The sequence below is a fragment of the Phyllostomus hastatus genome, unplaced genomic scaffold, assembly GCF_019186645.2.
Source record: "Phyllostomus hastatus isolate PE091 unplaced genomic scaffold, TTU_PhHast_1.1 phas_scaffold_60, whole genome shotgun sequence".
Lineage (NCBI taxonomy): Eukaryota > Metazoa > Chordata > Mammalia > Chiroptera > Phyllostomidae > Phyllostomus > Phyllostomus hastatus.
In genome coordinates, this window is record NW_025334038.1 from 2,014,359 (window position 1) to 2,027,994 (window position 13,636).

General features: G+C 37.1%; 1 protein-coding gene across 3 annotated transcripts in view; it reads right to left on the reverse strand.

Moving 5' to 3' along the window:
- EPB41L5 (erythrocyte membrane protein band 4.1 like 5) overlaps nt 1–13,636 on the reverse strand; it is a 175,142-nt gene that overhangs the window by 36,960 nt on the left and 124,546 nt on the right. For all 3 annotated transcript variants that reach the window (XM_045825863.1, XM_045825862.1, XM_045825861.1), the window contains exon 18: nt 1,632–1,729. In XM_045825863.1, the coding sequence (XP_045681819.1) occupies nt 1,632–1,729 (98 nt within the window). The remainder of the gene's footprint in view (nt 1–1,631; nt 1,730–13,636) is intronic.

The window sequence follows — 13,636 nt, forward strand, 5'->3', positions numbered from 1 at the left end:
AAAAAGGATTAAAAGGACACCCTGATTCCTATATACCCCAAATTATACCTAAACAAAAAAATGACTGTGGACATTCAAACCCTCCTATAGAGCAGTCCTTGGCTGTCAGGGTCTGCTGAGTGAGGAGCATATGCCAAGGGTTAAAAGCAATCCAAAGTCTGCCAAGTTCTCATCCAGAGTAATGGACAATCATGCTCCTACTCCCCTCCCCAAGATGCACAAGCTTCATTCTTTTTTAGTTTCACTCCAGTCCTCCACTAAATTTGTGTCAAATTGCTAATCATCTCAAGCTGTCACCTAAACTTTCAATTAACCCTTCTGCCTCTGACTCTGCATTCCCCTACTTTACAGAGGTAGTAAAAAAAAAAAACAAACCTGACAATGTGAAAGCAAATTAACTAATGTAATTAAAAATACTGAGGGGGTTGAAAAAATAAAAGCCTTCCTGAAATTTAATCATTTTCTAAAAGACATTTCTAAGACAAAAATACACTAAAAAAATAGACTTGGATTCAAAAGGACAGCTTTAACAATTACTATGCAAGAAGGGAAAAAAAACACTCTCTACACACTGGTCTCTGAAAAAACATTCCAGTAGTTATTCAAGGATAAAAGAACTGCAGATCAGCTGTCCCTTTCTTCTTTGAAACCAACTAAAACAAGATTCATTGAACAGATCCTTGCTATCTCTTGTCCACATATACAGAAAATAAAAATGTCTCCAGATTATTACCTAAAATTGACTCTTCCATTTAGTGGGGACATCTGGTAGCTAATACATTTATTTTTACCTCATTCAATTTATTTTAGATATTTTATGTAGAAATAATCAAATTTTTTATAATTAACAAGTTTAACTGGTATCCTCTCCCCCTCAATGCCTTACAAAGTCAAAGGAAAAAGGGTGGTGAAGGGTGTAAAAGACGAAGTTAAAGCACGTGAAATTCTATTCTCTTCCTTGTTTATATTATAGAGCAGTTCCTTTCAAACCAATCCTCCTACAATTTCAAAAGGCATTTGCCAAGTTCTACTAAATCAAGATCCATTGAATAGAATCAAGAGAAAGGATAGGTTGAATCAAAATAAAAGGTTAAACACCCATATCACTTTTGACTGTGTCTAAAAAAACATTGAGATGACCTTTCAGTTCTTAATGTTGTCCGCAAAGTTCTACTATCTCTCTTAAACATCTACAAATTTCTTCTTCTCCTTTTTCACTATTTTATTGTTTTAATCCTTACCTGAGGATATTTTATTATTGATTTTAGAGAGGGAAGGAAGAGAGAGAGAGAAAGAGATACAGAGAAACACTGATATAAGAAAGAAACATCAATCTGTTGCCTCCTGGACACACCCCAACTGGAGATCAAACCCTCAGTCGAGGTATGTACCCTGACCAGGAATCAAACCCACAATCTTCTGGTGTACAGGACGATGCTCCAACCAAGTGAGCCACCTGGCACCAGGGTGCATCTACAAATTTCTCCTTTTTAAATGACAAAACAGGTTTATAAGAGTTCAGCACAGGCAAATTTCTTAGCAAAATAGAAAAAAGTATTAGCTCTGGAAAAAAAGGATTTCTGGGAGGTCTGGAGATTTGTGACAGGTATACAAAGAAGAAACCGGAATACCTGGTTATTGATGTTAACATCAATGTTGGGACATGGAGATGGCAGTGAACTGTTTTCCATCTCAAGGAGTTTCAGCTTCTCCAACGTATCTTCTAATGCTGAAAAAAAAAAATGGCAAAATAGTCCCTTAGTCTGCTGTGTTCTCATAGCTGTCTGAGGGTACCATCAATTAAAGGTTAAGAATCCAGATGACCACAGAATATATTTTCTTACTCTATCCAGGTAACTCTCCATTAATTTGATTAAGACTAAACTGATAAACAAAATAAAACCAGAGGCATGGATACATGAAACAGACAAATCTCAGAGGGGAGAGTGTTGGGGGGACTGGGAAAGACTAGCTAAAGAACACATATGCATGTATGCATAGCCCATGAACACAGATGACAAAGTGGTGAAGGCCCAGGGGCAGGCAGGGTCTGGGTAAAGGGGAGGAAAGAGGGGAAAATATCAACAATAAAAATAAAATATTTTATATATATAAAATGAACAGTTGTATTGGAGATTTTAACAAACCTCTCCCAGAAACCAATAAATAAATTAAACACAAATAAGAAACAATTACAACAAAGAAACATTGGTCTGTATCTGCACCACTCCTAAAAAGGCACTAGATACAGAATTTCAACAGCACGTGTGGTTAAGGAGGCTTACTAGCCAAAGGATTCAACAAAAAGACAGAGATCACCTGTGACACATTCCTTTCTTTCATAACCACAACCCAAGCTCCTCCTGCCAAACCTTAATACTTTGCCATTTTCCCTCTTGGCCCAGAATATACACAGCCTAGAACTAAACTGTAGGGAGCAAACTGATGAAGCAAAGACAATTACTCATTCTCTGATTCAACATAGTACCTATTGGTAACATCAGGTGTGATGTAGGACAAGCATTTTGTCTTCATTATATTCCACCTTAGCAGCAAAACACATTACAAATAAAGCCATCTAACACTGAAAAGATGATACATTAACTACAATTCAGCTTTAAATGAATTCTGTTTAAATTAACCAGTCTGTAATAATTTTATACAGAGACTAATTTGGTATGAGTTGGATATTTATATAATCGCATGACAAAAAAAGCTGTTGAATGCCTAATAATTTCTATATAATCAGACAGAAGAAAAACTATGAAATCATTTCCTCCTGGTCAAAGGGATTATCTAAAAGTATCCACCAGACTTCTGGTCAAGATGGAGGTATAGGTAGGCGAGCTTCTCCTCCTTGTGCAACCACAGAAAACATTACAACTAGATCTCAAAACAAGTAACACACAGAACTGTCAGAAAATTGAGCTGTATGGAAGTCTGACAACCAAGGATTTAAAGAAGCCACATTCACCCAGATGAGCTGGAGGGGCAGAGTTACGACATGGACAGAGAGGTGCAGAAACTGTAGCACAAAGAGGCAGGCAGGAGTGATGGCAGAATGGATAGTCCTATATTCACTTATGCTGGATAAAAATCAGGAGGAATACCTTGGGAGTGAGTGATCTGAACCTCAGACCAGAATGCACAGCCCAGGGTTCTAGCACCAGGAAGTTAAATCTGGCTATAAAAGCTAGAGGGGGTTGGGGGAGCAGAAGAAACTGCTACATTTTCAGGAGACTCTGTTTAAAGGGTGCAGAGGGACTTATAACATCCACAAACCTACCTACTCTGGGATTCAGCACCAGTGCAAGAGAGCAACCCCAGCTGCATATAGGAAGTAGAAGTGACTGGAAATGGAATGAGTACTAGGCAAACCTCCAGAATCCAGGCAGTAGCACTGTTCTCTCTCTGAGACCTCCCCTAACACAGAGCCAAAAAGCGGTGAAGGGGGTTGCCCCACCCTGACATTTACTTAAGACTCCACCCCACACAATTTATTACAGGTGTCTTTTCTACAATAGGCCACCTATAAACAAGTCAAAGCAGCTCTACCTAATACACAGAAGCAAACACAGGGAGGTGGCCAAATTGAGGACACAAAGAAACATGGCTCAAATGAAAGAACAGAACAAAACCCCAGAAAAAGGACTAAATGAAACAGAGATAACCAACCTATCAGATGCAGAGGTCAATACACTGGTGATCAAGATGCTCAAATAAACCACTGAGTATGGCAACAACATAAAGGAAGAAAGGAAGCTTACACTACATGAAATAAAGAAAAATCTGAAAATTCTGGCCAAGATGGAGGCATAGGCAGACACACTGTGTGTGTCTCCAACCACACAACCAAAATAAAGATGACAAAAATTGAGAAGCAAAAACCAGCCAGTACCAACAGAAAACTGAACTGTATGGAAATCCAACAACCAAGGAGTTGAAGTAGACATATTCATCCAAACCAGTAGAAGGGGTGGAGTCAGGCAGCCGGGCAGAGAGGGGTCCCAACAAAGTGGTGGCTGGCAGACCCCAGGCACACAAAGTCAGCAGCTGGCGGACCCAGTCAGGCAGCAGATTGTGGAGGGGCGTGGTGCACAAGGCGGATGGCAGACCGGGTGGCCCCACATTTGCGTGAAGATAAACCAGGCAAAAATGGGGAGCGAGACCACACAACCCAGGGTCCCAGGGCTGGGAAACACCAATTGAAAGCACCTGTGGGGGTTGAGGTGCTGGGAGAGACTCTCAGCCTCACAGGAGAGTTTACTGGAGAGACCCACAGGGTCCTAAAATGTACACAAACCCACCCACACAGGAATCAGCACCAGAAGGGCCCAGTTTGTTTGGGGGAAGTGGTGGAAGTGACTAAAATCCTTCAGAACCTCCTTCGGAGCGAGCACCACTGCTCCCTCTCTGACTCCTCCCCCATATACAGCATCACAACCCAGCAACAAGGGTTACCCTGCCCTGGTGAACACCTAAGGCTCCGCCCCTCACTATGTAACAGGGTAACAGATGCACTAAGACAGAAAAAAAAATGGCCCAAATGAAAGAACAGATCAAAGCTCAAAAACAAATACAACTAAGCAACGAAGAGAAAACCAACCTATCAGATGCACAGTTCAAAACACTGCTAAATCAGGATTCTCACAGAATTGGTTGAATTTGGCCTCAAATTTGATGAAAAAATGAAGGTTACGTTAAATGAAATAAAGGAAAATGTACAGGGAACCAATAGTGATAGGAAGGAAACTGGACTCAAACCAATGGAGTGGACCAGAAGGAAGAAAAAAACATCCAATCAGAAAAGAATGAAGAAACAAGAATTCAAAAAAAAAAAATGAGGAGAGGCTTAGGAACCTCCAGGACATCTTGAAACATTCCAACATCCAAATTATAGGGGTACCAGAAGGAAAAGAGGAAGAGCAACAGTGGAAAAGTTATTTGAACAAATAACAAAGAAGAACTTCCCCATTCTGGCAAAGGAAATAGTCTTCCAGGAAGTCCAGAAAGCTCAGAGAGTCCCAAAGAACTTGGACCCAAGGAGGAAAACACCAAGGCACATCATCATTACATTACCCAAGATGAAAGATAAGGAGAGAATCTTAAAAGTAGCAAGAAAAAAGAAGAGAGTTACCTACAAAGGAGTGTCCATAAGACTGTCAGCTGATTTCTCAAAAGAAACCTTATAGCCAAGAAGGGGCTGGAAAGAAGTTTCCAAGTCATGAAAGGCAAGGACCAAGTCCAAGATTACTCTATCCAGCAAAGCTTTCATTTAGAATGGAAGGGCAGATAAAGTGCTTCTCAGATAAGGTCAAGTTAAAGGAGTTCATCATCACCAAGCCCTTATTTTATGAAATGTTAAAGGGACTTATCTAAGAAAAAGAAGATAAAAAGCATGTACAGTAAAATGACAGCAAACTCACAATTATTAACAGCCACATCCAAAACAAAAACAAAAACAAACTAAGCAAACAACTAGAACAGGAACAGAACCACAGAAATGGAGATCATATGGAGGGTTAGCAACAGGGGAGTGGGAGGAGGAGAGAGGGGGAAAAGGTATGGAGAATAAGTAGCATAGATGGTAGGCAGAAAATAGACAGGGGGAGGTAAGAATACTATGGGAAATGTAGAAGTTAAAGGACTTATGACACATGGAGATGAACTAAAGGGGGAGATTATGGGTGGGAGGGGGTGCAGGGTGGAGAGGAGTGAAGGGGAAAAATGGGACAATTGTAATAACATAATCAATGAAATATTTTAAAAAAAGAAAAGAAAAACCTTCAGGGAACCATCAGTGGAGGGGAGGAAGTCACAATACAAATCAACAATTTGAAACGTAAAGAAGAAATGAGCATTCAATGAGAACAGCAAGAAGAAACAAGAATTCCCCCCAAATATGAGGATAATATAAGGACCCCCCAGGAACATCTCCAAACATACCAACATCTGAATCAGAGGTGCCAGAAGAAGAGGAAGAGCAAGAGGTTGGAAACTTATTTGAAAAAATAATAAAAGAAAACTTCCCTTATTTGGCAAAGGAAATAGACATACAAGTCCAGGAAGCACAGAGTCCCAAATGAGTCAGACCCAAAGAGGACTATTCCAAAACACATCATAAATAAAATAAACTTTAAAGAAAAGAAGGAATCTTAAAAGAAGCAAGAGAAAAGCAGAGAGTTACCTACCTAGGAGTTCCCATAAGACTATCGGCTACTTTTTCAAAAGAAACTTTGCAGGCTAGAAGAGACTGGCAAGAAATATTAAAAGCAATGAAAAGGAAGGAGCTACAAGCTAGATTACACTATCCAGCAAAACCATCATTTAGAATGGAAGGGCAGATAAAGTGCCTCCCACAAGAAGTAAAACTGAAGGAGTTCATCATCACCAAGCCATTATTACATGAAATATTGAAGAGACTTTTACTAAAGAAAAAGAAGATCAAAACTATGAACATTAAAATGGCAACAAATTCACAACTAACAACAACTGAATCTAAAAAAAATAAACTAAGCAAATAACCATGACAGGAACAGAATCACAGATATGGAGATCATTTGGAGGGTTATCAGTGGGGATGGGGGAAGGAGGAGAATGAGGAATAGGCGTGGGGACTAGTGGGGATATAATAGACAGGGGGAGGTTCAGAATAATGTATGAAATGGAGAAGCCAAAGAATTTATATACACAACCCAGAGACATGAACTAAGTAGTGGGGATTGCTGTAGGGAATGGGGCATACCAGGCAGAGTGGGGCAAAGGGGAGAAAACTGGAACAACTCTAATAGCATAATTAATAATATATATAGATATAGATATATATTTTAAAATATCCACCAATTAACTCAGTGGCTCTCTCCATTGGCTAAACATTAGAATCAAATGTGGAACTTTCAGGTAATACTGATTTCCAGAACTGACCTCAAACGATAACATCAGTAGTTCTGGAGGTAGTTTTCTGGCACTGGTAGTTTTTAAAACTCTTCAGGTGATGAGAATCACTAATTCAACACTAATCTCAGTTTTTTCTATACTTATTTACTTAATTGCCATCTCCTGGTTTCTTTATGCTTCAAAACTATTTAATACTAAATTTTAACATAATGGCATTGAGACCACAAATGCTTTAGATTATGTTGTTGGGTTTTGCTTTGTTGTTCTAACAACAAAGCTTCTTCTGCTATATCTGTTTGGTGGAGAAACACCCTGAGATTGCAGGATAAACTTTTTTTTTTTTGGTTTTTGGGGATAAGATATCTTTTAAAGCTTTACTACTTATAACAACTCAACTATGTGAATCAGAATTTACAACCAGAAGAAAATAAAGAATAAACTGGGTACCAAGATTCTAAGATCTTGATTTTTAGAATCAACACACTCAATTTTCGCTGACTTTGAGCAAATGACGTAAAACTGAACTGAGTCTTATTAATGAACCTTCACACTATGCAAGAATTTCTTCTGTCACAACCTCAGCAGTATTTAAGCTCCACTTGAGTACCTCTGTAATAAGGCACTCATTCACTGCTAAGTATCTACTTCTGAAATATGGCAGAAACATTTAAGAAAGTTCTTTCCTATGCTAAATTCAAATCTGCTTCCCTATATTTTCAAATTGCTGATTCAAGATTCACCAATAAAGTGACATAAAATAAATTCTTTACTATATCAGGCTTTCAAATCTTTGAAGAGTTATTACATCTCATTTGATTTTTTTATTTTCTAGGCAACCCTAGTCCATTCTACCATGTTCCCCCAAAGCAATACAATTTCCTAGAAAGTACGTACAAAATAAATGTTGTTTGCTAATATAACACAATTGCAGCACTAAAAAAAACTTTCTAAATTCATATAATAGACATAAAATGGAATGTAAATAAAATCAATACTACCATTTCTATAATGGAGACTATTTTTATTTTAACCTGGAAATACTCCATATTAAGCTAGCCCTGCTTCTGGCTTAATCTAAATTTTGATGGCCTTGGTTTCTTGTCTCACATACTTCTAATGACAAAGAGTAATCACTGCTAACGAAAGGCAGAGTCCAGGAGAGGGCTATTAAAACTGGAAACTAACCAGAAGAAATTATGGCAAAGAAAGTATAACACAAATATTAATGGAGGATGTTTTCCTAATCCAACAATTACTACCTTTAAAATAAAATAAGAACATTATTGTGAAATTACCAACATCATAAATCAAAACTTATTTTTGTTTCTCTGACCTCAGATTCATAAGAACAATTTAAATATAGCAGATGTCAATACAACCATAAAACCTTGAACATATCAGAACTTTTGTTTAACTGTGTATTTGTAGTAGTTACTAAGAGAACAAAAGAACAAACTTTTAATGCCACTTACCAATAGTACTTCTGCATGTCCTATTAACCAGAAGCACAGTGTAACTTTCCATTAACACCTCCTACCTCTAAATTACTAAATACTACTGCTATATTCTGTATTCTTCAAAGAAAACAGCATATTCAATGGCAATTACCTATGACATGTTTACAGATGGTATCTAATTTTACTGATAGGAATCATAGTCGACAAGACCCACATATATGAGCTGCTTTTAAATGAACATAAATTATACCAAGATGCAACAGAAAGCTTATGTTTAAAGACAATTCATATTTTAATTTCAAGCCAAATTCACAAATATATAGAGATTTTCAATATGCAGTTTATTGCCATGAACTTTGGAAGTGTTGCAACTTCAAGCAGGTTGTCAAAGGCCAGGGATGGATAGTGTCTGACATGGGTCTGTGTCAGAGGCCATGCCAAGGAGCCCAGAACCAATAAACAAAATGGCCAGCTTCAGACAACATTGAAAGAGGATCCCAAAACTTCACAAACAGCATGTTCAAAAAGAGATCGCAGAAGGCACTGAAACGCTGAGACAAATTTCACTTTTTTCTTGATTTCTTTTCTATTTCTTTTTTCTCCTTTTCCATTTTTCTTTTCTTATTCTTTTATTTTGATTTTCTTTTCTTAATTCTTTTTAAATGTATTTTTATTATATTTTCTTTTTTATCTTTTTATTTCTATTTACTTACTTTTTCATTTTTAATTATTTTTATTTACTTATTTAGTTTTTCATTTCCTTACTTTCTTTTTTTTTTTTCATGGCATGAGCACAGCAGCTTGCATGCTGTGAGCCTCACAGTGAGCCAACCTGAGGATTGATCCCACACACAAATGGGCCAACAGCAATCAAAACTCAGCTACAACAGGAGGGCCCACAGGAGATATTCCTAGAGTATGCAGTACAGGAGATCAAAGAGACTGCACCATTTGGTCCAAAAGGTCACCTACTACATAAGGCCACCCTACAGAGTCTGAGAGTCACAGAAGATCTATCTAAAACATAGTACTGAATACAAAAAGACAGCAAAAATGGGGAGACAAAGAAACAAGTCCCAAATAAAGAAAAGCAAAAATCTCCAGGAAAAAAAGCTAAATAAAATGGAGGCAAACAATCTATTAAATACAGAGTTCAAATCAATAATTATAAGAATGCTCAAGTACAACAGCATGAAAAGAGACATAGAAATCATGAAAAAGAACCAGTCTATGAAAAACAGTATGGAATTTCCTCAAAAAACTAAAAATGGAACTGCCCTTTGACCCAGAAATTCCACTGTTGGGATTATACCCTAAGAGCCATGAAACACCAATTTAAAAGAACCTATGCACCCCAATGTTCATAGCACCAAGATCTACCATAGTCAAGTGCTGGAAGCAAACTAAGTGCCTATCAGTAAATGAGTGGATGAAAAATCTCTGCTACATTTACGCAATGGAATACTACACAGCAGAAAGAAGCAGCTCCTACCCTTCAAGACAGCACAGATGGAACTAGATAGCATTATGCTAAGTGAAATAAGCCAGGCAGTGAAAGACAAATACCATATGATCTCACCTATAAGTGGAACCTAATTAACAAAATAAACAAGCAAGAAAAATATAACCAGGGACATGGAAATTAAGAAAAAACAGAGAGTAATCAGAGGAGAGGAAGGAGGAGAATAATGGGGAAAGAAGGGAAAAGGTCATCAAGGAACATGTATAAAAAACCCATGGACAAAGCCAAAGGGAGCAGGGGAGAGTGTTGGGGGGAAAATGGACACAACTGTGCTTGAACAACAATAAAAAAAAAAAGAAATAAAAAGACTAGTATACAGACAAATGATTGTGCATGAATAATCAAATAAATTTTTTAAAAAGTCTGAAATGAAAAATACCATATCTGACATCAAGAAAACACTGGATGAAGCAGAGGATTGAATCACTGATTTGGAAGAGAAGATAAAAAAAAAATCAGAGCAACAAAAAGAAAAAGAATGAAAATAGTTTAAGGGAACATTGAAAAAAACATAAGCATAACAATATTCACATCATAGGAGTACCAGAATGAGAAGAGGGACAGTAAGGAATTGAGGAATTTTGGCCATATTTCAAAAAATATGGCCAAAATTCCTCCCTAACTTGGTGAAGGAAAAAAGACACACAAGAACCCAAGGAGGCCCACATCAAGACATACCATGATTAAAATGGTAAAAGTTAAAGACAAAGAGAGAATCTTAAAAGCAACAAGAGAAAAGCAGATTTACCCACCAGGGAGCTCCCATAAGACTATCAGCAGACCTCTCAACAGAAACATTTCAGGTAAGATGGGACTGGCGTGAAATATTCAAAGTGACGTAAAGCAAGGATCTAAAACCAAGAGTATTTTACCTAGCAAGGCTATCATTTAAAATTGAAGGAGAAATAAAGAGCTTTCTAAACAACAACAAAAAAAGCTAAAAGAGTTTGTTTACCAACAAACCATTATTACAACAAATGTTAAAAGACCTGCTTTAGGAGTAAAAAAAGGGGATAAAAGGAACAAAATTAGAAGATAAAATGGCAATAAATACATACCTATCAATAATCACTTTAAATGTAAATGGCTTAAAAGCTCCAATCAAAAGACATAGGGTAGCTCAATGGATAAAAAAACAAGACCCATACATAGGCTGTGGGAAAAGTAGGTTTACAGTTGTGAGTATGCAAAAGCAGAATTTATTCTTTTGTTTGTTTTGTTTTTTTAATTTTTTACTTTCTCATTTCATTTTTTCCACTATCACTTTGTTCCCTTATACCTCCCTCCCCTTCGGCAATCACTACACTGTTGTCCAGTTCATGAGTTCTTTTCAGAGTGTATTCTTGTATTATTATTTATTAGTTATTGTATTAGTCTTCCCTATGAAGAACTATAAACCTACTTTTGTGTCACCAAGTATATGCTTTCTACAAGAGACACACCTCAGAACAAAAGATAAACACAAACTAAAAGTAAAGGGAAGGGAAAGATATTTCACGCAAATGGAAGTAAAAAAAATGCTGGGGTAGCAATACTAATGTCTGACAAAATAGACTTTAAAACAAAGGCTACAGTAAGAGACAAAGAAGGACACTCAATAATAATAAAGGGAACAGTCCAACAAGAGGATATAACTCTGGTTAACATTTACGCACCCAAGATAGCAGCATCTAAATATGTAAAGTAAATCTTGATGGACATAAAGAGAAAAATAAACAGTAGGGGATTTTAATACCCTCTCTCTCTCTCTCTGTCCCCCTTCCTCTTCCTAAAAATCAATAAGAACATACCCTTAGGTGAGAATTAAAAGAAATAAAAAGATCAATGAAACTAAGAGCTGCTTCTTTGACAAGATATACAAGATTGGCAAACTTTTAACCAGACTCATCAAGAAAAAAAGGGAGAGGATCCAATATATAAAATCATTAAAAAAGAAGTGACAACTAACACCAAATAAATATAAAGAATTGTGAGAGAATATTACAAACAACTATATGCCAACAAATAGGACAATCTGGAAGAAATGAATAAATTCCTAGAAATATACCATTTTCCAAAATTGAATCAAGAAGAATCAGAGAATCTGAATAGACAGATTACAACTGATAAAATTAAAGCAGTAATCAAAAAACTTCCAACAAGTACAAGTGCTGGATCGAATGGATTTACAGGGAAATTTTACCAAACATTTGAAGAAGAGCTAACACATATACTTCTTAAACTATTCCAAAATAATTCAAAAGGAGAAAAAATGCCCAAGCTCATTTTGTGAGGCCAGCATTATCATAACTCCAAAACCAGATGATGATACCATAATGAAAAGAAATATTGTTTTTTCGGCATCGTTCCCTCTTGGACCCCTCTCCCACATACAGCACCACAACAGAGCAATGGGGGGTTGCACCACCTTGGTCAATACCTGAGGCTCCGCCCCTTACTATGGAACAGGTGTTCCTAGACAAAGAAATATGGCCCAACTAAAAGAACAAATCAAAACTCCAGAAACAGAACTAAGTGATGAAGAGATAGCCAACCTATCAGATGCAGAGTTCAAAACACTGGTAATCAGGATGCTCACAGAAATGGTTGAGTACAGTCACAAAATAGAGGAAAAAATGAAAGCTATAAAAAGTGAAATAAAGGAAAATGTACAGGGAACCAACAGTGACAGGAAGGAAACTGGGTCTCAAATCAACAACTTGGACCAGAAGGAAGAAATAAACATTCAACCAGAACAGAATGAAGAAACAAGAATTCAAAAAAAAAAATGAGGAGAGGCTCAGGAACCTCTGGGACAACTTTAAACGACCCAACATACAAACAATAGAGGTGCCAGAAGAAGAAGAGGAAGAAATTTATTTGAAAATATAACGAAGGAGAACTTCCCCAATCTGGCAAAGGAAATACAATTCTAGGAAATCCAGGAAACTCAGAGTTCCAAACAAGTTGGACCCAAGGAAGCATACACCAAGGTACATCATCTTCCATTACCTAAGATTAAAGATAAGGAGAGAAGCTTAAAAGCAGCAAGAGAAAAGAAGATAGTTACCTACAAAGGAGTTCCCATAAGACTAGCAGCTGATTTCTCAAAAGAAACCTTGCAGGCAAGAAGGGGCTGGAAGGAGGTATTCCAAGTCATGAAAGGCAAGGACCTACATCCAAGATTGCTCTATCCAGCTTAGCTTTCATTTATCATGGAAGGGCAGATCAAGTGCTTCTCATATAAGGCCAAGTTAAAGGAGTTCATCATCACCAAGCCCTTATTATATGAAATGTTAAATGGACTTACCTAAGAAAAGAATAAGATAAAAAATATGAACAGTAAAATGACAACAAACACAACTATCAACAACCAAACCTAAAAAAAAAAAACAAAAATAAAAATGAACTAAGCAAACAACCAGAACAGGAAAAGAATCAGAGAATGGTGATCACATGGAGGGTTATCAGTGGGGTAAGGTAGGGAGGAGAATGGGGGCAAAGGTACAGGGAATAAGAAGCATAAATGGTAGGTACAAAATAGACAGGGAAAGGTGAAGAAGAGTATGGGAAATAGAGAAGCCACAGAACTTATATGTATGACCCATGGACATAAATTAAGGTGGGGGAATGTGGGTGGGAGTGGGGGTACAGGATGAAGGGGAATAAAGGAGAGAAAAACTGGGATAATTGTAATAGCATAATCAATAAAATATATTTAAAATATATATGAAGTACTTAGACAACTCAACACCAAGAAAACAAGTAATCCAATTTAAAA